Source organism: Phodopus roborovskii, unplaced genomic scaffold (assembly GCF_943737965.1).
Source record: "Phodopus roborovskii unplaced genomic scaffold, PHOROB, whole genome shotgun sequence".
NCBI lineage: Eukaryota > Metazoa > Chordata > Mammalia > Rodentia > Cricetidae > Phodopus > Phodopus roborovskii.
In genome coordinates, this window is record NW_026125538.1 from 1,823,224 (window position 1) to 1,846,322 (window position 23,099).

At 44.6% G+C, this 23,099-nt stretch overlaps 1 protein-coding gene across 1 annotated transcript in view; it reads left to right on the top strand.

Annotated features, from left to right (window-relative positions):
• Rpgrip1 (RPGR interacting protein 1) overlaps positions 1-23,099 on the top strand; it is a 51,160-nt gene that overhangs the window by 21,333 nt on the left and 6,728 nt on the right. Inside the window, exons 8-22 of the mRNA XM_051176829.1 lie at positions 120-143; positions 2,361-2,507; positions 4,667-4,740; positions 7,127-7,269; positions 9,429-9,589; positions 10,373-10,513; positions 10,945-11,095; positions 14,044-14,496; positions 14,761-14,912; positions 16,171-16,513; positions 17,957-18,138; positions 18,378-18,581; positions 18,904-19,039; positions 21,019-21,134; positions 22,695-22,887. Of these exons, the coding sequence (XP_051032786.1) occupies positions 120-143; positions 2,361-2,507; positions 4,667-4,740; positions 7,127-7,269; positions 9,429-9,589; positions 10,373-10,513; positions 10,945-11,095; positions 14,044-14,496; positions 14,761-14,912; positions 16,171-16,513; positions 17,957-18,138; positions 18,378-18,581; positions 18,904-19,039; positions 21,019-21,134; positions 22,695-22,887 (2,620 nt within the window). The remainder of the gene's footprint in view (positions 1-119; positions 144-2,360; positions 2,508-4,666; positions 4,741-7,126; positions 7,270-9,428; positions 9,590-10,372; positions 10,514-10,944; positions 11,096-14,043; positions 14,497-14,760; positions 14,913-16,170; positions 16,514-17,956; positions 18,139-18,377; positions 18,582-18,903; positions 19,040-21,018; positions 21,135-22,694; positions 22,888-23,099) is intronic.

A 23,099-nucleotide genomic window follows, 5' to 3' on the forward strand; every position in this document is an offset into this window, starting at 1 on the left:
CATAAAGATCTGCCTGCTGCTGCCTCGCAAGTGCTAGGATTCATATTTATCTTATAGAGATGTCAAGTATCTCACAAAATTGGTGAATTGGTAAAATAATACTTACTTATTTCTTCCAGGCATATGAAGACTTGCTCCAGAAGGTAATTTTTGTTGTTGTTTTTTGAGACAGGATCTGTAATAGTACTTTTTCATCAGCACCACCAGCCCACAAATAATGACACGGGGACTTATTATTTTTAAACTATTTTTCTGTGACTGTTACCATTTTCTTTTCTTCAGCATCTAAGTACATTTTTGGTTGTGAGCCTAGCCTTTAACTGCTGAGCCATCTCTCCAGCCCATCTAAGCACATTTTTAAACATACATCTGTTTAGAGCTTTTCTTGGTCTGAACCTGACTTTATTGTATACTTGCAGCATTCTCTGACCACATGAGATGAATCTCCAAGGCCCTCAGCAGCACCGGCAGCTGGCTCTGCCCACTTCGGGTACTCCTAATAGTGTCAGCTACACCTAACCCTCCCAGCTCTAGGAAGCGGCTGTGTCCTTGCTGTGGAGGCATTAGTATCTAGTCTCCTGTGACAAAGTATCATTATCAGCTGCTCATAGCAGGACCTCTTAAACAAGCTGTGCTTCTGTACACTTTGAGCATTGGGCTCTGTGTATGTGCCCCTTGTTGGGAGCTAAATGTAGTCAGATTTTTCTTTGGGCTGCCAACTTGCAAATAATGACCTGGAGACTTATTATTAATTATGAACACTCAGCCTTAGCTTAGGCTTGTTCCTAATTATTTCTTATAACTTAAATTAACCTTTTTTTTTTTTTAATTCTACATTCTTCCACAAGGCTTGTTACCTTACCTCCATACTGTTCATCCTGTGTCTGATGACTCTGCCTTTCTTTTTCCCAGAATCCTCTCTGTCCCTAGAAGAAGTCAAGAAGTCTCGCCTAACCTTGGCCTGCCTTGCTATTGCCCATTCAGATCTTTTTTTTTTTTTTTTTTGAGACAGGGTTTTCTTTGTAGCGTTGGAGCCCTAGGCACTCAGCACTCAATCTGTAGGTCAGGCTGGCCTTGAACTCATAGAGATTCGCCTGCCTCTGCCTCCCAAGTGCTGGGATTAAAGTTGTGCACCACCACACCCATCCCTAAGTTCTTTAAATCTATTTTTGTTTTGTTTTTCAAGACAGGGTTTCTCCATTTCTCTGTATTGCTTTGGAAATTGTTCTGTAGAGCAGACTGGCCTGGAACTCACAGAGATCTGCCTGCCTCTGCCTCCTGAGTGCTGGGATTAAAGGTATGCACCATCAACACCCGGCTAGATCTATTTTTTAATAATTTACTGATTATTTTTATTTTATGTGCATTCATGTTCTGCCTACATGTTATATGTCTGTGTGAAGGTGCCAGATCTTCTGAAACTGGAGTTACAGACAGTTAGGAGCTGCCATGTAGGTGCTGGGAATTGAACCCAGGTCCTCTGGGAGAATAACCAGTTCTCAGGAAGAGCAGTCAGTGCTGGTAACCACTGAGCTATCTCTCCAGACCTTTAAATACGTTTTTAGCTGGGTGGTGGTGGCACATGCCTTTAATCCCAGCACTCGAGAGGCAGAGGCAGGCAGATCTCTATGAGTCTGAAGCCAGCCTGCTCTACAGAGTAGGTTCCAGGTCAGGCTCCAAAGCTACACAGAGAAACCCTATCTCAAAAAAAAAAAAAAAAAAAAAAAAAAAATCTATTTTTAGTAATCAGAGCAATCAAACTTAAAGTTATATTGTTTCCTCCTTTTTCTTTTTTCTTTCTTTTTCTTTCTGTTTTTGATAATATTGTTCCTAATAAGATGAATTATGCTATTACTATTACAAATTCTATTTATTGTCTTTTTTCCTCTTTTTTTTTTTTTTTGTTGTTTTTTTGAGACAGGGCCTTGCTTATAGTTTCAGAAGCGGAATCCATTGTCATCATGGTGGTAGTTTTCATAATGGTGGGAAAATGGCAGCATGTAGCCACATATGGTGTTGGAGAGGTTCTACATCCAGATCCCTAGGCAGCAGGAAAAGACAGAGAGCCACTGGGCCTGGCTGGGGCTTCTGAAACCCCAAAGCCCATCCTCAGTGACATAACTTCCTCTCACAAGGTTGTACCCACTGCAAGAAGGCCACGTCTCCTAATCCCTCTCATGCAGTACTACTCCCTGATGACCAAGCATTCAAAAAATATATGAGCCTACGGAGGCCATTCTTATTCAACCTACCACATGGTCTGTGTGGCCTCCATCTAAGAATGCTGGAGTTGTTGCTGTCTGGGGACCATTCCTACTGATTGGTATGATCATTCCAAAGGAATTTCCCTTTGTCTGCAGAATCAAGGGGTATTGAATGCAACCCATGATGCCTTCCTCAGCCAAGTGAATGAGCTCAAGGCAGAGCTGACAGAAGAAAGCAAGAAGGCCATGAGCTTGAAGATGCAACTGGAAAATGTGTCTATCTTGCAGATAACGCTGAAGGAGGTAAATACTAGTAATGAAAAGATGCCATAAAATGTGCCATATTCCGGGATTGGGAGCAGCTCAATTATACAGTACTTGCCTAGCACATATAAAGGCCTATGTCTGATCCCCACGCAGGTGTGGTGCTGGGTACAGTGTCAAACACCTTCAGTTCCAGCACTTGAGAGGCAGGGGCAGGGGATCTCTGAATTCAGTCTGTCCTGGTGAAACCTTGATTCAATGCGAAACAAGTGTTGACATACATCTGTAATCTCAGCAGTCTAAAAACAAGATGGTGAGATATTCAAGGTCTTCCTTTGGTGTATAGTGAGCTTGAGACCAGTTTGAGGTACATGATAAACAAAAATAGTTGTGCTAGGCCTAGGCTAAGGACCTGAGGGGGGGACATTGCTTTTTTTTTTTTTTTAATTATTAAAACTGCTGCATTCTAACTTCAAGATGTTAAAAGTGAGCAACATAGCAACATATGGCTGTTCCATGCAAACATTTATTTTACATCTATTGGTGCGTTGCTTGCCTGTCAAGGATGTTAAGGCGCAGGTGTGAGTCCACTCAGGTCCTTTGAAAGAAGACTGAGACACTTTAAGAATGAACTTAGTCTTTCACAGCTACAGGTTCCCCAGCCTCGTTGGACTGAAGCGCTTTCCCTATGCCCAGGGCATTTTTATTTTTCCCTATATTTACACTTTAGCCAGTGGATTACTATATGCTCAGAACAACTTGAATGAAGCTTTCAAAACTTCAATGCCAAGTGCAAAGTCTTGATTCATCAGGTACCACAGTTTTCCAGGTCTCCTGAACCAAGTTTTGCATAGACTTTGTATCCTTTGGAAACTCTTAAACAAAGGTCACATAGGGAGACAAAAGGTATCCCCTCAATAAGGATGGATAAGGGTAGGTGCTAGCTCTCTGGAGCTAGGCCAGGTGCAGCCCAGCAGGGGTTAGGGCTAGTTAATAGCACTCTGGTGCCAGGGCAGTAGGATTCTGCTACACTTATCTGTATGCCACATTAGTGTCTGGTATCTGCTGAAGTAAAAAAAAAAAAGCATCGGATCCCCTAAAATGAGGTTACAGATGTTTGTGAGCCATCATCTGGGTGCTGGGAATCAAACCCTCTAGAAGAGCAGCCAGCGTTCTTAGTTGCTAAACTGTCTCTCCAGCCCTGTTACTTAATTTTTTCATATGAGAACAGTGAACTTCCAAAGTGGTTAAAACACATAGTTTAGAGGATTGCAACATTTGAGAATTTATACTTGTCTATTTTCTAGAGTCTTTTTTTTTCCTTTTTCTTTTTTTTTTTTTTTAAGATTCATTTATTATGTAAACAGTGTTCTGCCTGCATGTATGCCTGCAGGCCAGAAGAGGGCACCAGATCACATTACAGATGGTTGTGAGAGCCACTGTAGTTGCTGGGAATTGAACTCAGGACCTTTGGAAGAGCAGGCAATGCTCTTAAGTACTGAGCCATGTCTGCAGCCCCCTCTTTTTGAGGCAGGTTCTCACTGTGTAGCTCTGGCTAATCTGAAACTCACTCTGTAGACCAGGCTGGCCTCAAACTCACAGAGATCTTGCTGTCTCTGCTTCCTGAGTGCCAAGGTTAATTGTGTGTATCACCAGGATTGGCTGTTTCTTTTTTCCTTACATTTATTCATTGTGTGTCTGTATGTGCAAGTACATAGACCACAGCTCAAGTGTGAACTTTTGAGTTAGTTTTCTCTTTCTATTGTGTGGGTTCTGATGGTCAGACTCAAGTTGAGGGCTGTGTGGAAATCTCCCTTATCTGCAGAGCCATCTCACTGACCACTTTTGTCTTTTATAATGCATTGTCATTTCTCTGATGGTAGGAATACAGATGTAAGAAAGCCATCTCAAAGAGAGTTCACTAATTCCAATAAAATTTCCCAGTTTACCTCCAATTGGCCCCAATCTTTGTTTTTTGAGAGGGGGTTTTATTGTGTAGCCCTGGAGGTCCTGGTGCTTGCTCACTCTGTGGAGTAGGCTGGTGGCAAACTCAGGGATCTGACTGCCTCTGTGCTGGGATTTAATGAGTGTGGCACTGCCAGACCAGTCTTTCAAATGACACTTTGTAGAACCAGTATGGAAAAGCCCATGCCATGGAATGCAAAACCAGCATGGTCTCAAGGATTCTATCATTCTAGTTTCAGGTCAGAATTGAAGATTTGGAAAATGAACGAAAATTGCTGAGGGACAGTTATGACAAACTCTTAGAAAAGTAAGTACAAAGTCCGGTCCCAGAGCACTGCTTTCTATAAGAGAGTCACGGAACCTTACAAACTTTAAGCAGACTGAATAGGTGTCACGCACCTTTATCCCAATGTTTCAGAGGCAAAGGCAGGCAGAGATGGAGGACACAAGACCAGCCTGGTCTACAGAGTGAGTTCCAGGACAGCCAGGGATGTATATAGAGAAAGCCTGTCTCAAAGAACAAAACAAACAAACAAAACAAAACAAAAAGGAGAGATAACAGTAATATTCAAAGGAAAACCAAGTTGTAAACCCTGCCCTGGCTTATTTGTTTTAACATGCTGAGACTATGCAAAGTAAAAGGGTACCTTCACTTTCATTTTAGGTCTTAGGTCTTTTATCACCTTCCTTCCTTCCTTTCTCTCTTTCCCTTACTCTCCCTCGCTCTCTCTCTTCTCTCTCTCTGGTGGTGGTGGTGGTAACACATGCCTTAATCCCAACACTTGGGTGACAAAGGCAGACCATACTCTGTGAGTCAGAGACTAGTCTGGTCTATAGAGTAAGTTCCAGGACAGCCAGGGATACACAGAGAAACCCTGTTTTGAAATGTTTTTTATTTATTTTTATTTCATGAGTCTGGAAGTGTTGCCTACATGTGTGCCTGGTATCTGCCTCTGGAGACTAATGGAGGGTGTTGAATCCCCTGGAACTGGAGTTACAGATGGTTGTGAACCACCATGTGGGTGCCGAAAACTGAATAGGTCTCCTGGAAGAGCAACTGGTGTTCTTAACTGCTGGGCCATCTCTCCAGCTTCTTGTTTTAATTTTTCACAATAAGCATACACTCATGTATTAATTTTGTAATTAAAAGGGTCTAGCTGGGCCTTGTGGCACAGGCCTGTAATCCCAGCTACTCAGGACCTGAGCCAAGTTGATCACAAGTTCAAAGCCTACCTGGGCTACAGAATGAGTTTGAGGACAACTTGGGCAACTTAATGGGACTCTGTCTCAAAATAAAAGCAGAGTGATGGCTGTGGGTGTTGGTTAGTGGTAGAACATTTTCCTCACTTGTGAAGTCCTGGGTTCAATTCCCAGTTTAAAAAAAAAGTACATAGATTTTTTTTTTTTTTTTTAAAGCAAAATGCCTTTTGTCCAGCAAAGGGAGCTGGGAGTGCAATCCTGCACTGTGATCCCAGGATTTAGGCAGCTGAGGCAGGAGAATAAAAAGTTTCAAGCCAGAAATATAATGCGATAAAAAGCAAGTAGCAGAGGAGAGGTCCCCAGGCAGCTCCAGCTTGAAGGTCTCCTGTGGCATTAACTGCTGCTGGTCCTTCTATCACTTAGAATATTTACCATCTTCTTGGGTCTTTAGGTGATAGATAATGCAGCAGGGGAAGGCTTTGAACTCTCTGTACATCCAAGAATGACCTTGAATTTCTGCTCTTCCTGCCTCTACTTGGTCTATGCAGTGCCAAGGACTGAACTCAGGGTCTTGCCTACCCTAGGCAAGAAAACTTTTTTTTGGGGGGGGGCACAGGGTGCTGCGGTTACAGGTGTGTGTCACCACTGCCCAAACAAGTTGTTTTTAAATGGCATTCATTCAGAAATAGGGTTTTTTTGTTTGTTTGTTTGTTTTTTTGAGACAGGGTTTCCTCTGTGTACCTAACCATTGTCTGCAGTCCTGGAACTCACTTCTATAGATCAGGCTGGCCTTGAACTCAAGAGAATCACCTGCCTCTGCTACCCATTCCCAATGGCTGGGATTAAAATGTGTGTGCCTCAATTGCCAGAACATGGTGTTTTGTTTTTTTTTTTTTCTTTTTTTTTTTTTTGGCTAGGATGTTTTTAATGTCAGTGTCATTCCATTTGTATAAATTACTAAGACGTGGCCTTGCATGTTCTATATCCAAGGCAGGTCTAACCCTAAATAACGTGGGATGGAGGGGCAGGTGCTGGAAAGTTCATTTTTGTCCTTGAGTGTAGCAAGTAGTTTAAAGGCACGTGTTTTCTAAAGCAGTCATTGGCAAAGGCAGATGAGGGGACAGACAAGGTGAGAAAAAAAAAAAAAGCTCTTGCTTCTCACTTCTAACTCAGGAGGTCTCAGCATGCCTTAACACATGGGCTGTGTAAGGAAAGCCATCGTGTTGGAGAAGTTCCTTGAAGAGTGAATGATTGGGGTGCTAGCATAGTGGAATCCTGGAGACTTAAGTAGAAGTGACACTGATCAACTCCTCAATGCCACCCAGAAGTTCTAAAGCAGTTGGCAAATGACAGTTACAAATAAAGCTGGGGCAGAAAAAACATGTGAAGAAAGGAATGATCAACTAGGTCCCAGAGATGCTGAAACTGTGTAACAAAGACGCTGTAGCATACTCCTTTGAGGGTCCACCTGACACCGTGCCTCCACTTTTCAGCATGCTGGACAGCAGTCATCCACCTCCCTGGAGCAGTGAGCACACCAGAGAGCAGCTACCGCAGCCAGCCAGCCCACTGCAGGACCAACTGGTCGCTGGACTGGAGGAAACAAAAGTCTTATTCCAGGAAACCAACAAGAACGGTGGGTCAGGTCTGAAAGAGCCTGTGTCTGGCTTAGGAGATGGGAATTTGCTCTACCTTTCCAATATCCCCACATGATGCTGTATTTTGTGGGTCATCAATAACTAGAACTAAAACATGGGCAACCAGGTATTGATCATGCTAAAAGCAAATTTCTCACCCAGTGTGGTAATTCACACCTTTAATTCCAGTGCTCTGCAGACAGAGGCAGACAGATCTGAGTTCTGGTACAGCCTGGTCTATCTAGTGGGTTACAGGAAGCCAGGGCTATGTAGTGAGACCTTGCCTCGAAATACCAAAAGGAAAGAGAAGGGGTAGGGAGGGAGAGAGGAAGGGGGAGGGATGGAGGGAGGGAGAGATAGAAAGAGAGAGCATATTTCACATTTCACTTCCTGTCTCTTTTTTCCATTGATTCGATGCTGGAGAATTTTTTTTTTTCCTTCTTCCTGAGACAGTAGTTTTGGAGCCTGTTCTGGAACTAGCTCTTGTAGACCAGGCTGGTCTTAAAGTCACACAGATCTGCCTGCCTCTGCCTCCTAAATGCTGGGATTAAAGGTGTGCGCCACCACCGCCTGGCTTGGTGCTCGTGATTTTTAATGGAGGGGCCTCATACATGTTAGACTGGTGATCTACACAGGCACTGTCACCAGTTCCCACCACCACCACTTATCTTTTTCTGTCCATTTGTTTTTGAGACAAAGTGTTACCATGTGGCTCTGTCTGACCTCAAATTTTCAATCTTTTTCCCTCGGAATTCCATATGGATTATAGACACACATGCACTGCTTTGTAGACCAAGCTGGCCTCAAACTCACAGAGATCCGCCTGCCTATACCTCCCAAGTGCTGGGACTAAAGGCATGCTCCACCAACGCCCTGCTTTTAATCTGTCTTTTAAACAATGTCATGAAGACTGTGCTCTTCATCTGGTCTCAGATCCTGCTGTATAGTCTTTTCAATTTGTCCTTAGATCCTAGTTTATTCAAATAAGAAAATATAGGAAAAGAAGCATGATACAAGGGCAATAGGGACCTTTGCCTTCCAGGACATGGCAGGAGGATCAAGAGTTTGAAGCTAGCCTGGGCTATGCAATGAGAGTGTCTGTCTGAAACAAAAGAAAGCAGCAAGAAGGAGTGAGCCTTCGTACCTGGCAGTGGTAGTGCATGCATATTGGGTTTTTGAGTCTGAGGCTAGCCTGGTTTATAGAGTGAGTTCCAGGACAGCCAGGGCTATAGAGAGAAACCCTGTCACAAACAAACAAGCAAACAAATAAACAGCAAGAAAGGAAGAAAGAAAGAGCTGGGTTTGCTGGTGCATGCTTTTAAACCCAGCACTCGGGTGGCAGAGGCAGGTGGATGGATCTCTGCAAGTTTGAGGCCAGCTCGGTCTATAGAGAGTTCCAGGACAGGCTGCAAAGCTTCAAAGAGAAAACCTGTCTTGAAAAACAAAAACAAAGTAAGAGCCTTCAAGCAGAAGCCATAAAATAAGAAAGTGTGGGAGCATAACCCAAGCACCTTGCAGTGTGCAATAAGTACAAACTAAGTCTTACAAGATCTGAGGAATTCTCATGGAACTTCCCTGGTGCTCCCTGAGTGCTCTGCATCCTGAACAGCAGTAGCCTTCCTTCCCTGAGACACATACATAACTCCCAGCCTCCCTTGAGTCAGGGAGGGTATGGAGATGGGGCTACAGAGAACAAATGGCCAGAAGTCACAATGAAGAGAAGTTGGTGAGAGACTGGCTTGGATTGTGCTATCAAAAAAGTAATATTTGGTGGGGCATGGAGCTTGGTTGATAGAGTGCTTTTGAATGCATAAGACCCTAGTGTTCATCATCTGTTTATCCCCTCTACCCCCCCTCCCCACTCCCAGACCCTGGACAAAAGTACTACGGGCCCGTCCCAGGCAGCCATGCTGTTTCCCTCTCCATCCCACAGTTCCTTGGGTGTTCTTCTACCATCTTGGCTTTACCTCAGAAGTACAAGTGCTACCTCCTGTTGCCAGGGCCAGCAGGCTATAGGTCCTTTTGTGTCAGCAAGATCCCTCTTGCTTTTCTGTATAAAATGAAGCCTTAGAGCAAAACATTATTTCACATCATACTTGATTCAACTCCGCGGTTGCTGATAGCTGGTTTAAACTCTCTGGATTCCCTTTTTCAGCAGCCCAAGATGAAGATCTGAGGCTCAAAGTCACCAACATCTGTTACCAGCATAAATGGGAAGAAGAGGGACTCCAGACAACAGCCACAGCGCCCCAGTCTCCAGAAGGGCTATCTGAACCAGCCTCTCAGCCCACTCTGCTCCTACAGAGAGATCAGAGAGAGGTAAACAAGTCACTCTACTGAGAGGTTTCTGGCAGGGAAAAACTAAAGGGACAAACTGTCCTGGTTGAGAACTGCATTTGGAAAGTGCCGAGGAAGCTGATAGGTAGTTTTGTGAGCCCCACCTGGTACTTGCATGCATTGCAGCTCATAAGAGGGAGATTCTTCTTTATTTTTCATTAAAATTTCAAAAAGATTTATATATTTTATTTAATATATGAGGCTTGTGTTTGCATGTATGTCTGTGCACCATGTGTGCATCAGTGCCCATGGTAGTAGAATAAGGCATTAGATTCCCTAGAAATGGAATTATGAATGGTTGTGAACTACATGTGAACATGTAGGTGCTGGGAACCAAGCCTTGGCCCACTGCAAGAGCAGTAAGTGCTTTTAATCATTGAGACATTTCTTCAGTCCTTTCGTCTAGTTTTTAAAGATTTATTTACCTTTGTTTTATCCATATGAGTGCTTTGCTTGCATGCATATATGTATCCCACATAAGTGCAGTGCCCACAGAAGTCAGAAGAGGACACTGAGTTTTCTGAAACTAGAGTTATAGACAATCGTGAGCAGCCATGTGGGTTCTGGGAACAGAGCCTGGGTCCTCTGACGGAGAAGGCCTGGGTGAGGAGCAGAGCCTTTATGAAGTGAAACACACCTTGTAGGTCCTGGAGGAAATTTGCTGCTGGTCTTGTACAGCTGTCAACAGCTGCTTGAGAGAGAAGGTTGTGACATACCATACCTGTCATGTTTATTCTTGCTTTTGCCACTGTTTTCACTCTTTAGTTCAATGAACCAAAAGCTCCAGAAGAAAACCTGTCTCAGATGCTAAGCGAGTTGCAAGTGTCGCACGCAGAGACCACACTGGAACTAGAAAAGACCAAAGACATGCTCTTTCTGCAGCGCAAAATCAACATGTGTTATCAGGTGCAAGGAAAGATGAATCAGGAAAAGGGACAGGAGGCTGGGTGTGTGGGACCACACCCCCACACTGGGAAGCAAGCAAGGCCCAGGTTTTTCGGGCTGGTGGTTAGGGATGTGCTGCCCATGGAAGAACTTGAGGACTCACACATGCCCAGGTACCCTGGCCCTACAAGTCAGCTAAGGGGCAGCTCATGAAATGGCAAGTGCTAAGCTTCTGGGCTCATTTCTCCCCAGAGCCTAGAGGAATAATCACCTTAGGGTGCTGCAAGTGCAGCTAGGTGTGGAGGTGGTTGGGAATCCTGTGCTTTCTTCCTGGGTCAAGCCCACCCTGCTGAGGAGGTCGTGGTCTGCTTCCCCGAGCAAGACCCAGTTTTAATTAGAACTCTTTGGATCTGTACCACTGAGAGGGAAGTTCAGTTTTTACTTTTTTTCAGGAGGAGCTGGAGGCAATGATGACAAAAGCTGATAATGAAAGTAGGGACCACAAGGAGAAACTGGAGAGGTTGAATCACCTCATAGACCTCAAGAACAACCGCATAAAGCAACTGGAAGGTATTTTAAGAAGCCACGGCCTTCCAACATCTGGCAAGTCTTTCTTAGTTCTTTGTTTTTAATCTTGGGTGATGTCACGCGACTAACATTGATCTACCCGACTTTTTCTCTCCTGCTTTCTTCCTCTCATCTCTTGTTTTGTTTTTCGAGTCAGGGTTTCTCTGTGTAGCTTTGGAGGCTGTCCTGGAACTTGTTTTGTAGACCAAGCTGGCCTCGAATTCACAGAGATTCCCCCTGCCTCTGCCTCCTGAGTGCTGGGATTGAAGGTGTGCTCCACCACTCTAGGCCATCTCTGGTTTTGATACTCGGTTTGTTACTTCTTTTTCTTCATCTGGTCAGCGTGAGTCTGGTTTTTCTGGGGAATTTCAACAAGGCCAGTGATGCTTCCAGGTGGTTGGGAGAGTGTCATTAAGGATGATCCTGAGGTTGGTGACTCTCTTCTTCCTTCTCTGTTATTTCTTCAACAATGCCTATCAGCCTCTAAGGCAGTTCTTGCCAGGTAATAAATAGGTCTTTGACACTCATTTCCTGTCAGTCTTTTCTGTGATGTCTCTCTGTGCTGCAATGTAAGGATGTTATCAGAGGCAGGGGAGGTTCTACCCAGCGTGTTTCCCGTTCAGGTTCTTCTTATGTAGTTTAGTCACTTCAGGACAGGGTCTCAACCTTCCATGTCTAGAAGCAGGCTTTGTTATTATGCTCAGTGCGGAGAAAGGTGACTTAACCTGGAGAGACTCACCGCAGTCTGTACCTTAAAGCATAATACAAGTTACTACCATCAGCATAAGGGGAGCCGCTGCGGACTTAGCTGTATTATTTCTTTTTTCTTTTTTGTTTTGTCTTCTCCTCCTCCTTTTCCTTCTCCTTCTTTGTTTCTCAAGAGGGGTTTCATGGTATAGCCATGGCTGTTCTGGAACTCACTTTGTAGACCAGGCTGGCCTCAAAATCACAGAGATCCACCTGCCTCTGCCTCCTGAGTGCTGGGATTAAAGGTGTGAGCCACTGAACCTGAGAATTTTACTTTGTAATATAGGCTGGCCTCAAACTTGCAATCCTCCTTTCTGTTTCCTGAGTACTGAGAGTACAGGCATTCACCACCACATTTTTTTTTTCTTTTTAAAAACATTTATTTACTCTGTCTGTGTGTGTGTGTGTGTGTGTGTGTGTGTGTGTGTGTGTGTGTGTGTGTGATGTGTGTGCACACATGTGTGAGGCATGGTACACTTATGGGGGTCAGAGGACAACCTGTGGGAACTGGTTCTCCCCTTCCATTGGGTAGGCTCTACAGAATCAAGCTCATGTCCTTAGGTTTGGCAGCGAGCAGACTTACCTACTGTGCTGTCTTGACACCTCTCCCCTACCCACCATTAGACATGAAGACACTGGGGGTGCTGGACAGGTGATTCAGTGGTTAACAGCAGTTGTTGCTCTTGCAGGGGACCTGGCTTCAGTTCCCAGAATTCACATGGAGGCCAACAGCTATCTTTAACTCCAGTTCCAGAAGATCTAGCAATCCCCTCTGTCCTTATGGGCACATGTGGATTCATACATATATTCTGGCAGAGCACATAAAATAAACAAATCTTAAACAGTTTTTATTTACATAGGTGTTTTGCTTGCATGCATGTCTGTATATCTTGTTTATGCTTGTAAAGACTGTCAGTCCAGTAGAACTGGAGTTTCAGACAGTTATCAGCTAGTTACCTTGTAGGTACTGGGAAACAACAGTGCTCTTATTGGCTGAGCGATCTCTCCAGCTACCATCACAACCCATTCTTTTAAAAAGGATTTATTTTTAGTTTAATACACACACACACACACACACACACACATGCATGTATGTCTGTATGGAAATATATGCACATGTGTGCAGGTGCCTACAAAAACCAGAAGAGAATGTTAGATCCTTTGGAGCTAGAGTTACAGGCAGTTGTAAGCCACCTGACATGGGTGCTGGGAATTAAAATTAGGTACTCTGAGTTATCTCTCCAGACCAATAAACAAACAAATGAATAATAAATAAATGAATGAATAATAAATAAACATTTCGATATACACACAACATTTTTATTCTACTGATTAAATCCTTCTTTCTCCTCCTCCTCCTTCTCTTCCCTGAGACAGGGTTTCTGTGTGTAGCCCTGGCTGTCCTGGTACTTTCTCTGTAGACCAGGCTGGCCTCAAATTCACATAGATCCTCCTGACTCTGCCTCCCAAGTGCTGGAATTAAAGGTGTGCACCGTCACTGCCTGGCTAGATTTAACTATTAAAGTGAAGTATTCACTGTCAGCACACTGTAAGCATTCAGATGTTCCCAGTCTGAAAAGGTTTCTGATTGGTTGGGCTTAAGATCAACATGCAGATTTGGTTCTGTCTCCGAATCTTTCTTCGAATCGACAGCATTTTTAACCTCTTTCCTGTAAGTTTTCTTTCTTACATTTTAACTTGTTACCCTTTGATTCAAAGTGGATTTCTTGATCTCTTGTAATGAAATCAATTTTGAACAGAGAACAAGGAGCCCTCTTGTATCCGAGCTGGTTGGCTCTAGGCATCCTTTCCAGGTGGCCGGGGATGATGTGATAAATGCTGTCACTTCTTAATCTCTCCAAGGCTGACATACAGTTTATTAGAAACATAGTTTATAGTTTATATTTCCAGTGCTTCTCCTTGGGAGTAATCTGTGAATTCACAGTCCCTTGATGCGAGTCAGTGGCACCTGTGTGGTGGCTTGCATTTCCTGGGTGTAGTGTTCACTTCCCAGTCCTCACTTTGCCTTTCCTGTGATGTGTGGGGCAGTCATTTGCCCTTTAGAATTCATTCAGAGCTTCGGCTGCCATTGTATTGCCTTTCCTCTTAAATTGTGTGGCTTCTTGAAATAGTCTTAGCTTGGACTTACATGGTTTCTTTCCCTCCCATTTATCCTCCACACCCCAGGGATGAGCTCTCTCCCTTTTAATGCATAGGCAGTATTCTTTCCCCTGTAGAGCAGCTCAGAGACGTTGCTTACGGCACCTGGCAACCGTCACTGTGTCTGGAGTCTATGCCAGCCCACAGAGGTGAGGATGAAGTGGACATTTCTCTGCTGCGTCAAAATGAAAATCTTTTTGAACTGCACATTCATCAGGCCTTCCTGACACCTGCTGCCCTTGTGCAGGCTGGAGACACCCGACCTACCACTTTCTGCACTTATTCCTTCTATGACTTTGAAACCCACTGCACCCCACTTTCTGTTGGGCCACAGCCCCTCTACGATTTCACCTCCCAGTTTGTAGTGCAGACAGATTCCCTTTTCTTGCACTACCTTCAAGGAACTTCAGTCCGGCTCGATCTGCATCAGGCTGTGGCTAGTGAGCATCATATCCTTGCCACTGGATGGATTTCATTTGGCAAGGTGCTAGAGACTGTGGAGAGAGTCCATGGCTCAGCTGCACTTACTGGTAAGTGCCTTTGGCTTCTTGTAGTTCTTAGGACTAGAGGCTTTGGGAAAACAAAGAATTGTCAAAGCCTGTAGCTGCTTTCTGGTGTTTCCCCCTTTTCATCTTCTGCCGCCAGGCTGGCCCTGGACTCATGGCAATCCTCCTGCTTCAGCTCTCAAGCGCTGGGATGTCAAGGCATTTCAGCAGCCTGGTTTCTGTTCTAGGCTTGACTTTTTTTTTTTAACCACACTATTTTCCATGCCTTCCATGCCTTTTGCTATTCAGGAGCTGGTGGAGAAGACTTGGGGGTGTTAGAGTACTGGATGAGGCTGTGCTTGCCCCTAAAATCCAGTCTCCAGGCATGCAATAAGCAAAAGAAAGCCCAGGCCTACCTGTCAGTCAATGTGCTTGGAGCTTGGAAGGCCCAGAAGGATGAGGTGAGAAAAAAGATGTATTCATGAACCCTCAGGTCATCAGCCGGCGGCCCTCAGAAAGGGCTTGCTCTCCTGTTCCCAATGAGTATTGGTGAATGTGAAATGCTGCTATAGCAAAGTCAGTCCAAATTCTTCCCACGGTCAAAGTTGAGCAGAAATGAACTTGTGTCCAGGGTTAGATATTATTCTTTGCTGTGACCAAATCAGCTTTTCTCTATCATTTCTTTTTGTAGTTGTAATTTTTTTTTATTATTATTTTATGTTTTTGGTTTTTCCAGACAGGTTTTCTCTGTGTAGCCCTGGCTGTCTTGGAACTTACAGACCTCTAACTCACAGCGATCCTCCTGCCTCTGCTTCCTGAGTGCTGGAACTAAAGGTGTGCGCTACCACTGCCCAGCTGTAATTGTAATTTTTATTGCAATTAGTGATCAGCACTGAGATGGAAGGTAGTCTGTGGAAGGCTATGCTTCCAGATACTGCAGTTGGGTAGGTTTGTCAGAATTTCCTAGTAAGGGAAACTGGGATGCAGTTTCCCTTATTGGGGACCGGTATCCCCACCCAGAGCTCGCACTCTACACTTACTTCAAAGTCACGGCCCACTTTTCGCCCTGCACTAGGCATCTGGCCTGGCAGTTCCCTCCTGCCATGTCTGTTTTAATGAGCTTGGTGAGCTTCGTGTGCCTGTATGTCAGTCTTCCTCAAAGTTGGAAATCAGGGGCCATTAACCTTCAGATATTCTTTCTACTCTAACCATAGCCTCATGCCAGCATTCCAACTATTACAGCCTGCAACACTCCCTCAGGGACTACCTGTTGAGTTCCTTCCATTTTGGTCACAATTTTTTTTTTTTTTTTTTTACTCTCTAAGCTAACTATACTGCTATAGTTTTACTGACTTCCTACAAAATAAAGTCTAATATTCAGTTAAAATGGATAAGCAACATACACTTGTTTGCTGTGTTTGTACATGCCATGGTACGCATGTCGAGGTCAGAGGATAACATGCAGCAGTCATTTCTCTTCTCCTAATGTGTGGGAACAGGGATCAAAGCTTGCTCTGTTCTCTCTGTCATTCAGTAGAGGAAGCTGGAGGAAGAGCATGCCCCTGCAGCCACCAGAGCTAGGGACAGGCAGACGATGGTCATCAGGCTTCCTCATGACCTGGCAGACTAGGTTTCTAGACAACCATTCTTCTTCCTATGCGGCCTGTACTTATAACAGCATCTCAGGCTTCCCTGAGTCCAAGATCAACATCTTTCCAGTCCAGATCCGAGACTTGGACACCTAGGAACGAACTGCGGATTGAAATCACCGGGTGCTGTGGCCTCCGGAGCCGGTGGCTGGGAACTCAACCCAGTCCATATGCCATGTATCGCTTCTTCACCTTTCCTGACCATGACACCAACGTCATCCCAGCCAGCAACAATCCATACTTTAAAGACCAGGCTCTGTTCCCAGTGCTTGTAACCTCTGACCTGGACCAGTATCTGAGGCAGGAGGCCTTGTCTATATACGTTTTTGATGATGAAGACACAGAGCTGGGCTCCTATCTTGGCCGAGCTCACATACCCTTGCTGCTGCTGGCACAAAACAAACCTATCAAAGGTGGGCGTTACACATTTTGGAGCTCTTCCCAGTGTCACCTCCCTGTCCTTACTCAACTTGCCTTGCTTACTTGCTTAGAATAGTCACTCTTCCATTTAAAAAAATAGTATTTTTAATATGTGTGTGTGTGTGCATGTGGTGAGTCTGTGAGTGAGCATGCCACCATATACCCTTGTCAGAGGACATCTTTGCAGAGTCAGTTCTTTCCTCCCATCATTATGTGAGATTGAATTCAGGTTCCTAGACTTGTGTGGCAAGCACCTTTTCCTGCTGAGGCATGTTGGGCTGGAATAGTCTCTCTTAAAACCTGAAAGGACTCTGGGGTGTTATCCAGACATTTACAGCTGCCTTGCTCGTGTGAAAACATGAGCTCCTGCTCCTTTGAGCTACACAGTCAAGATGTCCAAGAAGCTTCAGCCTGAAGCCTGAATTCCATACCTCTATCTCTGAAAACATTTTTTAAAACATGACGTCTTGTGCTTTTAATTCCAGCACCTGGGAGGCAGAACACAGCCTGGTCTACATAGTGTTCTCCAGGCCAGCCAGGGCTATATAGTAAGACCTTGTCTCACAAAACAAAAACAAACAAACAAAAAAACCAAACAATTATAATAGGACCTCTTCGATGTTTCCCACCACTTGCCTTTGTTTAAAGACTTGTTTCTTCTTAGTTCCATACTAGAGATTTACGCATAACTTAACACTCTAATCTCATTGCTTTTCAAACATTAGAGATGGCCAGGGCAGATGATAACAAAAGCAAATTCCAGTGACCTGGATCTGAGCTTTATTGTACCTTATTTGCTTACTCAGGGTTGTGGGGGTATGCCTAGGAGAGGCTTGGTCTGGCTTCTGTCTGGGGAGAGTTGAAGCAGTGATTTCCAGACTTTCAATAGACAGTATATCCAGGATAGGCAGTGTCAACCATACTTAACAAGATTCTGAGTGCCCTGGGAGTATGTGAGGCCTGTCTCTAGCCAGTGTCTTTAAAGAATAAGACCTGACACTTAGCCACCTGCTAAGTGGGGATACAAGCAGAAATTTGCCCCTCAGGACAAAGCCACTTTGCTTGTTTTCTTGGTACCACTTGCATAGGTGGTAGTTTTCTGGGGATGACTACACCATAGTAAGTACTTAGTGACAATAAAGATGATTGCATCATGGTCACCAGCTGGATGGCTGGTGACATGCAAGCTTCGTTCCTCTCCACATACCTTTTGATCATCTCTTTCTGAAGCCGGGAAATGCCTGTCTTCCTCTTTGATGCTCTCACTGCACTGCTGCTTTATGTTAATTTTGTATACGTTGTGAATTTTAGCATGTTAATGAATTACTAACAAACGCAATGAATTTTTAAGTGGGAAGAAGTAGAAATGATATTCATAAGTACTCACTAGCCTATCTCATGAGACCAGGGATGACCAGTTTCTCTGGGTCTCTAAGGTGATTTTGATCTCATGGACTCTTCGGAGAAGACCAGCGGGTCCATCAAAGTGCAACTAGACTGGAAGTCTCACTACATGCCCCCAGAGGTCCCCAAACCAGAAGCTAAGACAGAGGAGAAGGACACCAAAGATAGCTTGGAGGCCTCAACCACCGAGGAACCAGTTCCTTTTCTTCCCCAGGTAACTAACTCTCTAGAACCTGCTGGACAGAGGACCTCTCTACATATGCTGTGAAGCCAATCGGAGAGAATAGTCTCAGGGCTGGAGTAAAAGAAAATCCTTCATGAGCGCCATGTGTAATCAGAAGCTCTTGCTGGAGCAGAATCTCAGGCCTTACTATATGGAGGGGCAAGAGCAGGGGAGAAGGACACACTCCTTCTCATCGTTTAAGGCTGTCTGTCTCTGACTCGTCTCTTCAGGACCAGATGGCATTGACAGAGATTCCCATTGAGGCTGGCCAGTGTCAAGTGAAGAGAAAACCTCCTCCAGTAGCACAGAGGAAGGAAAAAGAGCATCAGGTTGCAAGCTATACAAGAAGAAAACACAGTAAAAGGACAGGTGTCCAAGGCAAGAACCGAATGGAATATCTGAGCCGTAACATCTTGAATGGAAACACACTGCAGGTAAGATCCCAGAGACTAGGGAGAGCAGAACATCGGCGGCCACCAGAGGGGAGGAGCGGCGAAAGCAGGAAGGCCACAGTGCCTCCAAGTTGCTTCCACATGCATGTCCAGCGCTCCAGGTGGTTGCCTCACATCTTTGTAATATAGCCCAGCACATTAATGCTATGTACACTGTAATCAAGGCTTGGAACGCTGATACCGTGTGTGCTATGAATTTCTTTAAACGGGGCTGGAGTTTTAAAGTCTGAAAAGGCTAGCCTTAAGAAAGGAAAGTGAGATATTACATCACTCATGCAGTACTCCTGTCCTTGCTCTGAAGCAGGTGCATTACACTGAGTGGAAGTTCTCAGGGCTCAAGCTGTCCCAGGATAATGGCTTTAAAATCCAGGACAAGAAAGAGAAAAGTCTGCCATCCCATCCAGCACTGAGACAAGAAGATCCCTCATATCCTACAAACGGTATCGTCTTTCTAAGATTGAATTTTTCTATTTCATTGTGAATTCTTTTCCTTTTAGAAAGTACCTATTTTTTATCACTCTTTTTTTTTTTTTTTAAAACTTGTCAGTGTATGCATCTGCCAGTGGATATGTGCTTGTGGATTCTGAGTACAGGTATCTGTGGAGGCTGAAAACAGGGTGTCTATTTTTATTGCTCCTATTGAACATTATAGGGGAGATTTTTTGGGGGGAGGGGGAGACAGGGTTTCTCTGTGTAGCCCTGGATGTCCTGGAATTCACTCTGTAGACCAGGCTGGCCTTGAACTCAGAGATCTGCTTGCCTCTGCCTCCTGAGTGCTGGGATTAAAGACATACACCACCACGCTTGGCATAGCACAGATTCTAACAAGTGAAACAAGGGGAGGAAAAATAGTCAAAACTACACAGGTTGGAAGACAAATAGTCTTATCTTTACTTGCAGTTGAAAATTCACCCAAATAAACCATATTTTTATATATTAACAATAAGCCATCCAAAGAAGAAATCCAAGAGACAATCCTTTTCATATTTAGGGATATATTTGACAAAAGAAATCTAAGACCTATGCAGCGAAAACTACAAAGACTCTCAGGAAGACAATTGGGATGGCTTAGGCAAAATCACCTGCCCAGCCTGAGGCCCTTAGTTTGATCCCAAGAACCCACATAAAAATCAGATGCAGCGCTTCACCCCTGTAATTCTAGCACTCCTACAGCAAGATGGGAGGCAAAGACAGAATTACTTGGAGGCTCTTGTGTGAGACCCTGCCTCAAAAAAAAAAAAAAAAAAAAAGATGGAAGTAAGTAGAGAATCAACTCCAAAGAAACAAACAAATAAATCAATCTGTTTTAAAATGTTATCTGGAGTAAGTACCATCTACACTTAACATAAGTGCATGATGGTGCACACCTTTAACACACGCGCCCAGGAGGCAAAGGCCAGTGGATTTTTGTGAGTTCTAGTTGGCCTCACAAAGATATACCTTAGGGGAGGGCACATGTACTCTACCCTTCCATCAGAAGAATGTGGTAGGCATGTGAGAGGAACAGAGGGTGGCACTGTTTGGAGATGACTTGGGGATGTGGCTACCACACACACAGACACACACACGCATACACACACACACACACACACACACACCACATTGCTTGCTTTTCCTTAGTATGGTTGTTTGTTTTCTTCATGCTTCTAGGGAGACTAGGCCACCTGACTACTTTCTTTCATTTTTATATAATTATTATTATTATTATTATTATTTGTTTTTTAAGACAGGGTTTCTCTGGGTAACAGCTTTGGCTGTCCTGGAGCTTGCTTTGTAGACCAGGTTGGCCTTGCCTCCCAAGTGCTGGGATTAAAGGGGTGTGCCACCATGCCCAGCCGTGTGTGTGTGTGTGTGTGTGTGTGTGTGTGTGTGTGTGTGTGTGTGCGCGCGCGCGCGCACGCGCACGCGCGTGAGCTTGGGCATACATCACTATGGCCTGTCATAACTTTTAATTTAAAAATTTTTATGTGTATGCATGTTTTGTTTGTCTGTATGTATATGTACTTACTACATGATACGTGGTGCCTACAAAAATCAGAAGCCGGTGTTCGGTTCCCCAAGAGTTGAGTTACATACAGATGGTTGAGAGCTGACCTGCCAGTGCTGGGAATTGAACTCAGGTCTTGTGGGAGAGGAACTGGCTAGTGCTTGTAACTGAATCATCCCTCCAGCCACACTTTCCTTTTTTCTCTCTTCTCCCTCTCGCCATTTCTCTCCATTATCCTCTCCTCTCCTCTTTTCTGTCCATCCTTTTCTCCCTTTCCCTTCTGAAATGTACCCTGTGTTGACAAACTTCTGAGTAGTGAATCTTTGACGTGCAGAGTTTGACTCTGAAGTAAGGAGGTCAGACAGGGGAACTGGGGTGGGCCTGGCTCTTTGTGGAGTGGAGGGAGTGTTCTGAATCGGTTGTGTAATTCAGCTTGTCCTCCAGCAGCTCAAGAATCCTCTGGACAGACTTCAGAAGCAAGTGAAGTACAAACTACAGACAGTGATGACATCATAGTGACACCCCAAGCTCAGATGTGTCCTAAAGCTGTAAGTACCAGGGGTAACCATTGCCTGTTAGAGAAGGGTAACCAGTAACAGAGTGCTGAGTGGCTACATGTGTGAGATTCTAATCCAGCTTCAAAAAGCCCGCTGAGAAATGCAAGTTAAGTGGAAATTGTATCTGTGTGACCGAGGGTCTGCTGCTGTGGTGATGAAAGGCTTTTCTTATTTTGATGTAAATGACAACTGAGTGTAGCACTTCTTCCCGGTTTGGATCCCCAGCCATTCATGTCCTTCACTGTGGACTTGTTCTTACCCAGCTCGGCTGAGGCCATTTTTCAGGTGAGCAGACTTTGTGTAGATGTAGAGACTGAAAGAAAGGAAGGGATTCTCTGTGGAGGGCTTGGAGAATGTTTCGGTTTCTACAATTTCTGACCCCTCCCTCTCTCCCTCTCCTTCCCCCTCCCCTCCCTCTCCTCTTGTCCCTTCTCCTCTTCCTCCTGTTCTCTGTGGCAGTTTGAATAAGAATGGCCCCCATTGGCTTATCTATTTGACTGCCTGGTTACCAGGGAATGAAGTATTTGAAAGGATTACAAGGATTAGGAGGTGTGGCTTGGTGGAGGAGGTGTGTCACTGGGGCTGGGCTTTGAGGTTTCAGAAGCCCATACTAGGCCCAGCCTCTGCCTCCTTCTCTCTCTCCCTCCTTCTCTCTTTCTCTCTCTCTCTGCTTGTGGATCAGGATGTAGCTATTTCTTCAGCATCTCTTACTTCTGGAAAGAAGAGGCAGGGTAGTGGTTGGTGGTTGGGTTTAAAGACCCTCCCTGGTGTAAAGGTACCTTGATGTTGGCTGCCTACCACAATGAAGGAGGGGCTTGTGTTTGCTTGTATACTTTTGAAAATTAGACAAACGTCAGTCTTCTAGCCAACAGCTCTTGTGCCATTGTAGGCAAAGATCGATGAAAAGGGAGGATGGTGTGACAGTTGTTTTGCATGGAGCTAAAGCAGGGCAGATGCTGTGCATGGCCTGGTGGCTTAGACACATGTCTGGTTGAGTTGTTTGCTATAGTGACTGAAGCTGCTGGAACTCACAGAAGTGCTGATGTGGGTTTTATTGAGAAAACGAGAAAGCTATCTATTCAGAAATCACTTTCTTTATTCTTTGTTTGTGTGTGTGTAGCCCTGGATTCCCTGGAACTTGCAATGTTGACTAGGCTGGCTTTGGTCTCAGAGATTCACCTGTCCCTGCCTCCTAAGTGCTGGGATTAAAGGGGTGTGCCACCATGCCCAGCCGTGTGTGTGTGTGTGTGTGTGTGTGTGTGTGTGTGTGTGTGTGTGTGTGTTCTTTCTGTCTCTGCTACTCTCAGCTTCTTCATTATTCGTCTGTGGAGATAGCCAGGAGTAATGACTCAGGAGGAGATAGAAACCAGATTCTCCTTACAAATTCCCCAGTAACTCTGTGCAGTTTCATCAAGTTGTCTGTTGGTAACTGTTTGGCCTGTGACTTGTCAGTCAATGACTTTTTATAGTGTGCCATGGTGAGTTTCTAGAGAGTATTGTGTTAACATTGCAGCCACATTAAGCTTTAGGGAATCGATATTTCCATTTCAGGATTCAGAGAAGATGTGCATTGAGATTGTGTCCTTGGCCTTCTGTGCAGAGGCTGACGTCATGTCTGATGAGAACATACAGCAGGTGTATGTGGAGTACAAATTCTATGATCTGCCTCTCTCCGAGACAGAGACTCCAGTGTCCCTGAGGAAACCCAGGGCAGGAGAAGAAATCCACTTCCACTTTAGCAAGGGTGAGCTCTCTCTTGCTATTTACCAAAGTGTTATATGTACATGACTTGAAAATATCAAGTAAGTCCAAAAAAAACAGATTTAATTAAGAGGTATTTGTTCTGCAGTTTCTCTTATATTTTTGGTTGTGAGCCTATCCTTTAACAGCTAAGCCATCTCTCCTGCCTATGTTCCACAGTTTCTCTACAAATCACTCTTCCTGCTCCCTCCCATG